Raw genomic sequence first — 14,561 nt, forward strand, 5'->3', positions numbered from 1 at the left:
AACATGGTCTCTTAGGTGCTGCTTGTGTTAGGCAATGGGTATAGGACAACAAAGCCAACCTGCTGCTTCATCATCTTCAATAGTTCCTAAGGTATGTGCACCCAATCCATTAGCTCTATTTTTTATATTCACCTATTTTGTGCACTCAATTTTTAGTTGCCGCTATTTTCTAACCTTTTGCAATCCATCTCCTATTCTCAGCCTCGAAGACAGCTCTACAATGATTTGACTCAATCTCAGAAGAAAAGAATATGGGTGATAGGTTTTGGTGGTCTCCTAAAGATTGCTTCTAAAACCCTTCCTATAGGTTTTGCAGACTGGTTGAAGGCTGAGTGCTATGATGCTGATTCATCGGAGCTATTGTTTCCTGGTAGAGGAAGAATAGGTGTAGTGTTTGCAAATCATATGATCACAATGCACAGAGATGTCCAGACAAGCCCGAAAGAGAAGTTCAAAATCAAGAAATAGTTTAAAATAAGAAATAATGTTACTGAAATGTACTTGAATGTGTTTGTGTGAAAATTTGTGTTCGTCTTAGCATATAAGATGTACAACGGGTCTGCCAACATAAATTTTCACACAAACACATTGAAGTACATTTCAGTAACACTATTTCTTAATTTAAACCATTTCTTAATTTTGAACTTCTCTTCCAGCCTTGTCTGGACATCTCTGTGCATTGTGATCATATGATCTGCAAACGCTGCACCTATTCTTCCTCGTTGCTTGACTATTCATCCCCTTTTTGTGCGCCTTCTCCTTCCTGCGCTGGCTTTTGACTTTGGGAGTTCCCTACATTTGATTAGCTTGGACCAGCCACTACACCTACAGGGTGAAATGCAATATCAGCAACTAAGTAATCAAGTATAGGTGTACTAGGATGAAGTAAAGCAGAACATAGGGTCTAGTTTTTAAACCTGCAGTTCACAGTGAAGGTCCAGTTGGAGTAGAGGTACCTGGACCAGTGTTCTGTAGCACCAGGGTCTTGTGCACCTTCTGTAGCACCACCTTCTATAGCACCAATGTTCCACCTATTCGCCATCTTCCTTTTCTTCATTTCTTCAAATTCAGATCGCATCTGCTTGATGTGCTTCTCCAAAATAGCATAGTTTTCATCACTTGTACAGCCCTCAACTGCTAGTGCTGCAAATGCGGTGGATGCATTCGTGAATCTCGGAGTTTTCTGGCCGGTCAATGGCATCCCACGGGCTACAAGTTCCACCGGTGCCTACACATTTTGGACCTGTTCTGTATCACTAGTAATTGCTTGTTGCGTCCACCTTTTATGGATGTAACTTTCTGGTATCAATTTCACCCCCATCCTGACCATAACCCTCATAATGTGGTAGCAAATGATTCCATCCCTGTCAAACTTGTTGCACTCACAGCGGTAGCTTTCCTCCTCTTCTATTGTTGTAACAAGGTAGTTCCTTTTTCCATACCCATAAACAAAGCTGTTATTGGGCTCCACCCAATATTGGAACTGCCCTACAGGCTTCACATCATATTATGCAGTTTTCTCAAACTCTTTGGAGAACTTGTAGAACATATTCTTTGTGTATACAGTGGAAGCATGCTTCTCAAGTGGATGCCTTGACCATCGTCTTCACTCATTCTCATCAGTCCTAAAGTCTTGCCCATCCTGTGCTACCAGACACTTCTCTTGTATATTCTAGTACTGTCTCACAAATTGTAGCACGAACAAGTTTGGGTTCACATACTTCTTGAGCAAAGCGTTGAATCCCTCGCTCCTTTGAGTTGATTGGAGGAATGGGAAGAAGCTATGCATGTAGTAGGCTAGAATGAAGCTCTGCCTTATGTGGTACAGGTGCTGAAAATGCTCATTGCCCTCCAAATCATGTTTCTGGACCATAGCGGCCCACTTTGACTCAAAATCTTCAGGACTTACAGTGTGGTTCAAGCAATCCACAAACTCCTCATTTAGTTCTTCATTTTTAGCAAGGATCGGTCCAATTGTGCCCAAAAACTTGTCGATGATATGCCACCTGCAATTCCTGTGGGTCTGAAAGGTCCTAATGGCTAGAGGAGGGTGAATAGCCTAATAAAAATTTCTACAACAACACTTAACAAAATGGTTAGACAATTATGAGGCGAAGCAAGTGTTGCGCTAGCCTACTCAAAATGCAAGCCACCTACCACAATTCTAGTTTAGATAGTGTCGATTCACACAATAGCTATGACACTACCCTATGTTAGTGTGTTCTCAAAGGCTAACTAAAGAGCCACACCAACCAACCAAGCAAGCTCTCACAACTAGCTACACTAAAGAGCTTGACAACTAGTTTGCGGTAAAGTAAAGAGAGTGATCAAGAAGGTTATACCACCATGTAGATGAAGGAACCAATCAATCACAAGGATGAATAACAATGAAGACCAATCACCTCAGAATCAATGATGAACACAATGATTTTTTACCGAGGTTCACTTGCTTGCTGGTAAGCTAGTCCTCGTTGTGGCGATTCACTCACTTGGAGGTTCACGCGCTAATTGGCTTCACACGCCAAACCCTCAATAGGGTGCCACATAACCAACATAAGATGAGGATCACACAAGCCACGAGCAATCTACTAGAGTACCTTTTGGTGCTCCGCCAGGGAAAGGTCAAGAACCCCTCACAATCACCACGATCGGAGTCAGAGACAATCACCACCCTCTGCTCAACGATCCTCACTGCTCCAAGCCATCTAGGTGGCAGCAACCACCAAGAATAACAAGCAAAATCCATAGCGAAACACGAACACCAAGTGCCTCTAGATGCAAACACTCAAACAATGCACTTGGATTCTCTCCCAATCTCACAAAGATGATTAATCAATGATGGAGATGAGTGGGAGGACTTTGGCTACGCTCACAAGGTTGCTATGTCAATGAAAATGGCCAAAGGTGTGAGCTTGAGCTGGCCATGGGGCTTAAATAGAAGCCCCCATGAAATAGAGCCATTGTACCCCTTCACTGGGTAATGATCGGGGTGACCGGACGCTCCGGTCCTACTGACCAGACGCTGCTCCTCAGCGTCCGGTCGCCTGATGGTGGAAACGTGTCTCTTGTGTTCAACAGTGAACGCTTGATCTCAATGGTCGACATGTTGACCGGATGCTCTGACAGAGTTGACTGGACGCTGGACCCTCAGCGTCCGGTCATTTACAGTAAGGGTCCAAAATGTGTTTTTGCCGACCGGACGCATCCAGTCAAGCTTGACCGGACCCTACCAGCGTCCGGTCACACTGTGACTACTTACTGTGCTGACCGACAACACGACCGGACGCAGCCCTTCAGCATCCGGTCGTAGAGTGACCCAGCGTCTGGTCACTTCTAGTGACCTCTGTCTTTTCTATCTAGGGCGCCGGTGGCACCGTCGGACTGTCCGCACTCTATGGGCGGACACTCCGCCGGTGGAGTTACTTACCCTTACACCTAAACTTCACCACCCTTGATCAAATGTGCCAACCACCAAGTGTATCACCTTGTGCACATGTGTTAGCATATTTTCACAAACATTTTCAAGGGTGTTAGTACTCCACTAGATCCTAAATGCATATGCAATGAGTTAGAGCATCTAGTGGCACCTTGATAACCGCATTCCGATACGAGTTTCACCCCTCTTAATAGTACGGCTATCAAACCTAAATGTGATCACACTCTCTAAGTGTCTTGATCACCAAAACAAAATAGCTCCTATGGTTTATACCTTTGCCTTGAGCTTTTTGTTTTTCTCTTTCTTCTTTCCAAGTCCAAGCACTTGATCATTATCATGTTATGATCTTCATTTGCTTCACCACTTAGAGTGTGCTACCTATCTCATGATCACTTGATAAACTAGGTTAGTACTTAGGGTTTCATCAATTCACTAAAACCAAACTAGAGCTTTCAGGGTCGTGTTTGAAAAAACGGTGCAAATGGCGGCTCTCATCGCAGCGTCCTGATCGGTGATTATGTTGAGGGTGCCTTTCCATCCATTGCCTCCAGAAATGTTACAAACAACCATTCATAGGTAGTTGCCTTCTCATTCCTTATAAAGGCACATCCTTGCTGAAAAAGTTTGGCAGTGTCTGTTGATTCCTATGAATGGTGTACAAGGCATCTCATATATGTTGGTCATATAGGCTGCATCAAATGAGACGCAGTCGCTATATGCCTCTTTGTAAGCTCGTCTTGCAGCTGAATCAACCCAAAACAGGTTCTCAACCCTATGGTTGTCATCGAGCTTGATCTTGTAGAAGAAATTAGGGTCTTCTTCTTTCAAAGCTCTGAAGTAATCCAAAGTTTCCCGCATATCTTTGATTTTTTCCGTCTTGTGGATGGTGGAGCGAAAGTTCGAAACTTGTTTTCCCTCGTATGGCACCAGCTGTGCAAAGCCATAGAACTCGCTCATCAACTGCATGACCATGTAGCAAAACGATGAAATCCTTTTTCGGCTTTGGTATCCCTCTATGGGACCTTAGGAACTTCTTGAGCGAGGGCTTTACCACAAGATCATGGTTGTGCTCGCCTAGAAAATAGATGACTTGCCACCTAGAGCCAATCATTTTGACCACCATCCTCGCCTTGCAATTTGTATATAGCATTTTCTCCCTCTTTCTTTTCTTACATCCGTCAAGCTTCTTCCTCTTCTCCCCTTGATCATCCTCTTCCTCTTGTGCACTATCCTCCTCTTTGGCGTCATCATTGTTAGAGTAGCAAGTGATAGCTTCAACAAGCTGAGCAGCAATTCTCCTTTTCTTGCCAAAGCCTTCCTTATTGCACACGAATTGGACCTTTTGCATTTCTCTTGTGATTGCAGACCAGCGTGACGTGTTTGTTCTAATCGAGAAGCTAGTTCTCTTGACATAAGAGTTGTACTCTTTTGCTTCGTCCAAGGATGCAAAAGATAGACCATTGTGTGGCATTTGAGGAGTAGACCACACCTCTTCCTCCTCTTCTGCTACTTCATTTCCAGCACCATTCAATTCATTATCAGCAACTACAGGATTAGCAGTAGAACCTTCATTCCTGTCCTCACTCCTTGCCTGTTCAAATGACAATCTGATTTCAGAAACGGTAGGAAGAACCTCTTCTGAAACTACAGTAGCCGCCTCTGCTAAACCAGCATGACTAACTTCAGAAAAACTAGACAAAATCTATTGGTTCACATGCTCATCATTAGGCTGAGGAATTTCAGGAATTGCAGGCACTTGAGTGCAGAAGGTAGGGTTGCCGGTCACATAATCCAAACCAAATGCATCTAAGAAATCTTCATCCAAATATGGTGGCAACTTGTTAAGATCCATATTTCAGAACTACATACAAAACAGTAAGTTACATGAAATTGGGCAACCAGTCAAACCCATTAGGCAATAATACTATACAAAATTAGGCAAAAAATGCCAACAACTTATGCAGTTTTGTTCAGTACATGCTATCAGTTTTGTTCAGTACATGCTATCAGTTACATGAAATTTCATGATAGCTGTGGCTATCAGTTTTCCACAGTTACAGTGGGACTGAAGACTGACCAACACTGTACCTAAATGTTACAACCTATAAAATGGACACATGAGAGTTTAGAAACTTAAGACTATCCATGGTACAAAATGCATTTTATTCCATAGTCAGTTTTCAACTTAATGAATCTACTGTTCTTATGTTTCCCTCTTTTTGCAGAAAGTTAAAATTTGAGGCTTGCTTGTCCTCAACTCAGTTGATTTAAACATTTTCCCTCAGTTCTCACTACCATCTATGTGCTTATCCACCCTGTTCGCTTGTTGATTTTAGCCAGGCTTATTCAATCAGCCAACAGTGTTTTTCTCTCACAATAAACCAGCAACAGCCAGCCCAAACCAGCCTAGAAACCAACCAGCGAACATGCCGATCATGTACTTCTATTTAATTGCAGGTGTGAGGCCATCAAGCAACAAAATGAACATGTGCAGCAACCATGTGAAGCAGCTAACACAAAAAAGTTTAATGCATAGGAGTAACCATGTGCAGCAGCTAACACAAGAAAGTTTCATGCATAGGAGTAACCATGTGCAGCAGCTAACACAAGAAGGTTTAATGCATCAAGATGTACATCTATAGGAGTGGTGCATACAGCATATATACATGTTAACTAGTAAGAACATCATCTGGTAGTAAGATGTGTAGTAAGAACATTAGTCATTTACATGTCCAAGTTAGGATCGGATCTGCTAATGCCTGCCGGCCTGTTCGTTTGGCTATGGCTTGTCGTAAACGATCGTAAATTTCCAGCCGGAACAGTATTTTTCTCTCACACAAACCAGCCAGCAATACTTCTTCACGAACCAGCAACGATACGAACCAGCCAACCGAACAGGCTGGCAGTAGGAACTGCATTACTATTTGTGATGCAAGAGAATAGAATTGTTTATGCAAAACAATTGAATTGCTTATGCAAAAGTAGTGAATTGATTATCAGTTAGGATCAGATCTGCATATGCAGTAGGAACAACAGTACTATCTGATATTAGAACTGGATTGCTTCTAGTAACAGATCTAGTTGGTTCTATTGTGTAATTCTAGTATCTAAGAAGAAGCTGATTATCTGCAGCTGATAGTATCAAGTTCTTGCATATTTGTACGTACCTGCTATTTGGATGTATTGGTCTGCCTTGTTTGGATGAACCTGCCGGCCGCCCGATGGTGGTGGCGGCGTCCTAGACGCCTCTGTTTTGCGTGTTGAAAGGAAAAAGCAAAACAGGGCGAATGGAAAAGCTTCCAGGTGGGGTGTGGGCTTGGCCTCTGGTGGGCCTTGTCCAGGAAGCGCGCTTGGCGTGCACCCGCCGTAGCCCTTCACGCGCGCGTGCACGACCACTGCTTCCCCATGACCGGGACGGAAACGGAAAAATGTATACTATTGGATTTCCTGATATGAAGTGTGCGTGCGGCGTGCTTAATACATGCACGGCCGTGCATTAGTCGTTTCCTTATGGTTTTCCAGAATTTTTAGAATACCATAGACATTTTTACGTGGTTTAAAAATCTTATCAAGCATTTACCGGTTTTTTCACTAAAAACACAAAATCTCACATGGTTTTGAGAGTTAGGGGATGTGATGTCTAATTTTAGAGTTCGATGTGAAAATTTAGATGACGGCAATAGTGAAGGAGCTAAAATGGACGTTAAACTATCTCGCAAATTCAACTTTGGGCCTGTTGCAATCTCGGTTTTCAAATTGTTGGAGGCCTTGTTGGGCCTCCGGACCTCCGTCATCTACCTAAGTGAGGATTGGTGGATTTCCTCAAAGAAAAAAGTGAGGATTGGTGGAGGAATAATAAATTAACTAGCAGGAATCCCATGCGTTGCCGCGGGTGCAACACACGAAGTCAAAAGGAAAAGGTCGTATTGTAGAACAGACAATGGGCCGAGCATGATTTGAGCAACGGCACGTTGATGTCTAAAGGATAAATGTACAAAGAGCAAGAGTGGGCATTACACATAGTGAAATGTTCCTGATAAGAGGAATTGAAAAGTAGGCTAACATGCTTACTGAGAAAAGTACTGCATGATTTGCTTTTATATCATGCGTATAAATTATATGATGAATCGAATGTTAGACCAAAACTTCCATGTGGCTCCAGTTTTTTGCCTGTAATTTTGCACACAGAGGAGGACAAACAAAATACTGTAAGATCTGGAGATAAACAACAATCTTGAACTCTTGCCTCTATTTTTCATCTCATTCACTGGTAGTCTGGTCCCTAGTATTTGGTCAAAAACCTTCATGTATGAAAAGACAAATAAGATTTAATATGTATGCACAATTCACTAAAAAATGAGGAAAATAAGAAAAGATAATCACTAAGGATAACATGTCTGTAGTAAATAAACGAATCCAATAAAAGAAGAGTAGACCTACAACAACAGAGCCAGAACAGTCCATCCACCCAGGTAGCAAGCTTAAAAGGTCATACAGCGCCTGGTAGGCAAATTGAGCCCATATACAACCTATATTTATGCGTAAAAAATGGTATTTGGTATGGGCTCAATACTGCAGTATAAGGGGTCTATGGCAATTACAGAGTGACATGAAGTGTCCAGGCATAGGCAGTTGTTGCTTGTTGGGATAAGGAAATATAGAAACAAAGCTGAATAGGTTGCATTTGGCATGGGTTCAGTGCTGCAGTTGTTTGGGAAATGAGTCCAAGGAGTGTGAACTGACTGAAAATAATATGATCAATTGGCAACTAAAAAGGTAACTGAGGAAAGGAACTAAAAATAATACAGTATACACTAAGATTTACTTGGGCCATTTCAAAAACAATCAAGACTCGAAGTTTTAATGTTGGAACTAAGAAAAAAAAAAGCGATTTGAAGTGAATGCACCAAATTAGTCTAAAAGGCAAAAAAAACTGATTTGAAGTGAATACTCTGTCACCAGACATAGTCAAGACTTCTGTTATTAGGATCAGGATAGCATGCTTGATCAAGTACTGCGACCGGTTTATCAATCGAGTAATAGAAGGGAATCCTTGTAGCTGGATAATAGCAACCACATCGAGTATGATTATATGAGCACAAAATTTTTCTTCGGAAATCAGCATTGGTCAATGCATCAGATGATCAGGTGCACTCACAGCAGTACAACATTAATATAAAAGTACATCAGTCTAAAGAAGGAAAATGGGAAAGATTGTAATAAAATTCACCTACGTGGATGTGAGCTTGAAAAAGCTTGAATTTTACAATTTTATTGAGTATGGCATGACGTACCCATGTGCTAAAAACATTGCTGGTACACAGCCAAAATTTCAGAATTGCAGTATTCATCCTTGTTAGGGTGCATCACTGTTGATAACTTGAGGCTGTAAAATAATGTTCTCGTATGTAAGGTGGAGCAGGAAATTATATTGGTGAGGTATTATTGATCACATTTGAACGGGTAATGGGAAGAATAACCTGAGAAGAATATCACGAAATTCCATTGAAACTGGTCTTGTTTTGCTAGGCTCATGTAAAATTATTATTATGTATGAAAAGGTTAAGGTCCATGCTTAGTAAAAGCAAGCAAAATTTGGTACAGGACATGTAAAATGATGCTGAGTTAGTGGTGAATACAAAATAAAACACTCTGGCATCAAGCTAAGGGAATCATTAGCTTCTGGCATCAAGAAATCATTAGCTTTCATAGACGATGAGATCATGAGAATGTTTATAACATGCGACATACTCACATGTGATGGGAATTGCAGTGGTTCTAACATATACACATCTAGGTTTCATCAAATGATCAGGAATCAAATGCTAAGTCACTGTTAGCATCAGTCTTAACAGTATAACTGAAAAGCATCTACAAACAATAGACAATAGTGCACATAATATGGTCATTATTTTGTATACCTGGCTGGATACCCTTGCAATATATTATCAGTATAGCTATGGTATGGTGAAGCCTTTACACAGTACGTTCATGGTAGTTTAGCCATCTTAGCATGCATAGACAATAATAAATCAAAAATATATGCTCACTGTTTGTCTGTCATTTGAAACAGCTTGGTCTTATATGTGGCCACTCTGAACTGCTTCCGTGCTGCAAGTTTGCAAGTCAACATTATTCAGCTATTGATCGGTAGCATTGCCCGCACCACAAAGCAAAACCAACGGATATTTATGTAAATGCATACTGAAGCTGCAAAGTAGCACCTGAGGTGTACATAAGCAGCACATAGGAATAGTTAGATGAGTGCAAGGCGCCGAACTGACGCAAAATTAGCAAGCAGAGCCCTTTGCACATTTCATCGAGCACTTAAAGGGCACAGTACACCAAGAGAAAAGGAAACAGCAGATGGGGAGCTCACGGTGGTCAGGGATGAAGGAGAAGCAATCGAAGACACACCTACAGCCCATATACAGGGATGAAAACGGATCGGATACGAACGGATATCACTCATATTATATTTGTTTTCATATTTCTGTTCGGATTCGGATTCGGACACGGATAGCGTTCGGATACATATACGAATACGGATTGACTCGGTTACGGATACGAATAATGAGTATCGAATACGGTATGAATCGGATTCGGAGAAGGTCGGATACAAATATCTATTCGGATATTGAGTAAAAGCAGCATATATATATATATATATCATACGTGCGCAAACCATTACACCACTCTATGAGTCCATAATCCATCTAGATTAAGCCGAAAGACTAAAGAGTAAAGCAACAAATAAGATAAAGATACAGATACATCATACATCAAACATCATACAAGCACCAATCTTCGCGGCATGAGTAGAAATAGCCAAGCTCATGGCTTCATGGGTCTCATGGAGTCATGGTCATGGATTCAAGATCTACAATCCTTATATAGGCCATTTTTTTCATTTGAGAAAGTTTGAACAAAATGTAGTTCAAATTTCACAAGTGTGTGACATAGTTTTAGAAAGTCTGTATGAGATTCAAGAATTTGTGACTAGTGTTTGATAAAACTTTCTCAAATGGGAAAATGAGTTATGTAACAATTGTAGATCTTGCTGAGATGATCAAACTTGGTATTCAGAGTTTTTTCATCTGAGGTCATTTAGTGTCTCATTTGAGCAAGTTTGACCAAGTCAAATTTGGTCAAATGAAAAAACAACACTTTGACTCTAGTATTATGAACTCTAAATGACTTCAAATTGAAAAGTTTTGAATACCAAGTTTGTTCAACTCATCAAGATCTACAATTGTTGTTTTGGTCAACTTTTCATTTGAGATAGTTTGAACGGTTCAAATTTGTGATTTTTAAATTTCGATGCTTACAAACTAGTTTTCGGAACCCTAGATTGTCTCAAATTGAAAAGTTTTGAATACCAAGTTTGTTCAGATCATCAAGATCTACAATCCTTATACAGGCTATTTTTTCATTTGAGAAAGTTTGAACAAAATGTAGTTCAAAATTTACAAGTGTGTGACATAGTTTCAGAAAGTCTATATGAGATTCAAGAATTTGTGACTAGTGTTTGATAAAACTTTCTCAAATGGGAAAATGAGCTATGTAACAATTGTATATCTTGCTGAGACGATCAAACTTGGTATTCAGAGTTTTTTCATCTGAGGTCATTTAGTATCTCATTTGAGCAAGTTTGACCAAGTCAAATTTGGTCAAATGAAAAAACAACACTTTGACTCTAGTATTATGAACTCTAAATGACTTCAAATTGAAAAGTTTTGAATACCAAGTTTGTTCAATTCATCAAGATCTACCATTGTTGTTTTGGTCAACTTTCCATTTGAGATAGTTTGGACGGTTCAAATTTATGATTTTTAAATTTCGACGTTTACAAACTAGTTTTCGGAACCCTAGATTGTCTCAAATTGAAAAGTTTTGAATACCAAGTTTGTTCAGCTCATCAAGATCTACAATCCTTATATAGGCTATTTTTTCATTTGAGAAAGTTTGAACAAAATATAGTTCAAATTTCACAAGTGTGTGAGATAGTTTCAGACAGTCTATATGAGATTCAAGAATTTATGACTAGTGTTTGATAAAACTTTCTCAAATAGGAAAATGAGCTATGTAACAATTGTATATCTTGCTGAGACGATTAAACTTGGTATTCAGAGGTTTTTCATCTAAGGTCATTTAGTATCTCATTTGAGCAAGTTTGACCAAGTCAAATTTGGTCAAATGAAAAAACAACACTTTGACTCTAGTATTATGAATTCTAAATGACTTCAAATTGAAAAGTTTTGAATACAAAGTTTGTTCAACTCATCAAGATATACAATTGTTGTTTTGGTCAACTTTCCATTTGAGATAGTTTGGACGGTTCAAATTTATGATTTTTAAATTTCGACATTTACAAACTAGTTTTCGAAACCCTAGATTGTCTCAAATTGAAAAGTTTTGAATACCAAATTTGTTCATCTCATCAAGATCTACAATCTTTATATAGGCCATTTTTCATTTGAGAAAGTTTGAATAAAATGTAGTTCAAATTTCACAAGTGTGTGACATAGTTTCAGAAAGTCTATATGAGAAAGAATTTGTGACTAGTGTTTGATAAAACTTTCTCAAATGAGAAAATGAGCTATGTAACAATTGTAGATCTTGCTGAGATGATCAAACTTGGTATTCAGAATTTTTTCATCTGAGGTCATTTAGTGTCTCATTTGAGCAAGTTTAACCAAGTCAAATTTGGTCAAATGAAAAAACAACACTTTGACTCTAGTATTATGAACTCTAAATGACTTCAAATTGAATAGTTTTGAATACCAAGTTTGTTCAACTCATCAAGATCTACAATTGTTGTTTTGGTCAACTTTCCATTTGAGATAGTTTGGATGGTTCAAATTTGTGATTTTTAAATTTTGACGCCTATAAACTAGTTTTCCATTTGAGAAAGTTTGGACGGTTTAAATTTTGAAGCACTAAATGATTTCAAACGAAAAAGTTGTAAACAACAAAGTTTCATAACTTTTTGAGATCTACAATTTTTATTTTGATCATTTCTCCATCCAAGGTCGTTTGAATAATATCCGGATAATATCCGTTTTTAAATATCCGGATATATCCGATACTTAACCGGATTATCCGATATCCGCCGGATATCGATGATATTACATTCGTATTTGATATCCGCCTAAGATATCCATTTTAGTATCCGTATCCGAAAAAAATTACAGATATCCGAGTAACTATCCAGATAAGTGTTCATATTTGTTCGGTCGAACGGACGGTCGAATAAATATCCGTAGAGATTGAAGCGCAATAGAGAGAGAAAATGGCAGTTTACCTCGCCGCGGCAGATCGGGGCTCCGGTGCCATCCGCGTCGTGTGGGGACGCGCTCGCTCGGGCGGCCTTCCTTGCTCCGGCCGGGAGACCCGCGCCCGCGCAGGCCGCAGGTGGCCTGGTGGTAGGCGCGACGGCGGCTCAGCACCGGGTCAGGCGCTCTGGTGCGGGAGCAGCCCTGGGGTGGACACGATGGCGAGCGGAGTCAGTGCGGGAGGTAGAGGGAGGCGAGAGGGAGAGAGGAAGGGAGGAGCTTGGCGGCGGGGGAAGCGCAACGAGGCGCCGGGGCCTGCCTGTCGCCTGCGTCCGACCGGAGCGGCGGCCCTGTTTTCCCTGACAGCGTGTGGGGCTGGGTAGATGAGGCTGGAACTTCGCGGAAGGTTCCATGGAGGAGGTGCTCTGCTGGGCGTTGATTGGGAATCGAAGGGATAGGAGAAGAAAATCCCCAGTCGTCGGCGATCCACATCCACCCTAACCCCGATCATGGCCGGCCGATGGTGGCGCGGCAAGATCGACGGCGACGGAGACGGCGCTAGCGCGAACCTATCCGACGGCTTTGCGGGTGGGCATGGCTCGCAACAGACGCGTGATTCTACGATTCATGTACGGATACTACGAGGAGGCGCTCGACGCGCTGCCGCTGGAGCGCATACCAGCGCTTGGCCCGCGCCTCCTTGACGCCGGCGTCTGCTTCGGCTTGGGGGACCCCGTCACCAACATCATCGCCAACACCCTCTGCTTCATCTCCGACGAGAGCGTCGAGCCGGTGCCCGTGCCCGACGTCGCCGTCGCCGGGAAGCGGAAGCGGAAGCCCTCGCGGTCGCGGGACGCAAGGGCGCGGGTCGAGATCCTCTCCAAGATTGTCGTCGGCGACGTCCCCTCTCCTCCGGAGGCACGGACCATCGCGGAGCGCTCTCTAGAAGGCCTTGTCACTCTCCTGACATCGTATTACCGCTACCTTCCCAGTGGGATGCGCTGTGGTACCTCTGCTTGTCCCGAGCCGATCTCCTCGTCGCCGTCCACCTGATCGACCTGATCGAGCTAGATCGCTGCCAGCGTCGCAAGGACAAATTCTGCATCCACTCACTTGCCGTCAGGAAGGCTCTCAAATGCGCTGCTCTGTCAGCGAGGCTGCCCAGTCCTGATGCGTTCCTCACCGGCTCGGCTGCGCTAGTGTCTCACCTCACCCAAATTGTGTCGAGAAAATTGGAATTAGGTGGGCTTCGCCCAAATGTCACTTCGTGGGCTGCGCTGTAATGCTCTTATAAAATAAATTCAACACGTTATAATACCATTTTAAAATTTAAATCCACTTTTAATATTTTTCACTCAAAATTTTAGCCTAAACTGATTATTTTGCCCCTGAGCTCATTAACCCCTGCCCCCCTCTCGATCACACGGTCACGACAAAGAACAGTCCCTCTAGAAACCTGACCGACGCTACGAACAGAAAGGAGAAGGGAGCTCGAACGCAAGAACAGAAAACTGGCGGCCACAAAATCGACGAAAAACTGGACCAAATCAAAACAAATCGCGACCAAACTTTTCACAGGCCATCACAAGGGAGTTGGTGAGCATACTCTAAGAGATCATCGCCCAATTTCAACCCAAACTTCGGAAAAATTAGATCACGGTCAAGAACACGAAAAACTCCCCAAAAACGAAATTCGTTCAATTTCTTCGTACTCGACTCGATTCAATCAAATTGACTTAAGGGGTAGCATCAACTCATGTCATAGCACGAATCTGAGCAAAAAAGAACGAACTAAATCAGTCTCAAAATGAAGAATCGAAGCAAGAACGGGGGAGGGAAAAACTAAGAAA

General features: G+C 41.8%; 2 protein-coding genes across 2 annotated transcripts; one reads left to right on the plus strand and one right to left on the minus strand.

Annotated features, from left to right (window-relative positions):
• Positions 1–819: 819 nt before the first annotated feature.
• Positions 820–5,288, minus strand: LOC136468609 (protein FAR1-RELATED SEQUENCE 5-like). Its single transcript, XM_066467115.1, has 6 exons — positions 5,151–5,288; positions 4,488–5,027; positions 4,096–4,396; positions 1,387–1,488; positions 929–1,143; positions 820–825 (listed from the first exon to the last, which is right to left on the minus strand). Exons 1-6 carry the CDS (start codon positions 5,286–5,288, stop codon positions 820–822), a joined length of 1,302 nt encoding a protein of 433 aa, XP_066323212.1.
• A 7,462-nt stretch (positions 5,289–12,750) lies between these two features.
• Positions 12,751–13,803, plus strand: LOC136471185 (uncharacterized). The gene has a single exon (XM_066468925.1). It carries the CDS (start codon positions 13,306–13,308, stop codon positions 13,762–13,764), a length of 459 nt encoding a protein of 152 aa, XP_066325022.1. The 5' UTR covers positions 12,751–13,305; the 3' UTR covers positions 13,765–13,803.
• Positions 13,804–14,561: the final 758 nt, after the last annotated feature.

This window comes from Miscanthus floridulus, chromosome 8 (genome assembly GCF_019320115.1).
Source record: "Miscanthus floridulus cultivar M001 chromosome 8, ASM1932011v1, whole genome shotgun sequence".
NCBI classification, from domain to species: Eukaryota; Viridiplantae; Streptophyta; class Magnoliopsida; order Poales; family Poaceae; genus Miscanthus; species Miscanthus floridulus.

What these genes read in the sequence shown, in the direction of transcription:
- LOC136468609 (XM_066467115.1), bottom strand. Translation starts at nt 5,288, where the DNA reads ATGGATCTTAACAAGTTGCCACCATATTTGGATGAAGATTTCTTAGAT. An exon ending in CTCAGCCTAATGATGAGCAT is followed by an intron (nt 5,028 to 5,150) that starts GTGAACCAATAG and finishes TCATTTGAACAG; the next exon opens with GCAAGGAGTGAGGACAGGAA. An exon ending in CAACATATATGAGATGCCTT is followed by an intron (nt 1,489 to 4,095) that starts GTACACCATTCA and finishes TGAAGCCTGTAG; the next exon opens with GGCAGTTCCAATATTGGGTG.
- LOC136471185 (XM_066468925.1), top strand. Translation starts at nt 13,306, where the DNA reads ATGGCTCGCAACAGACGCGTGATTCTACGATTCATGTACGGATACTAC.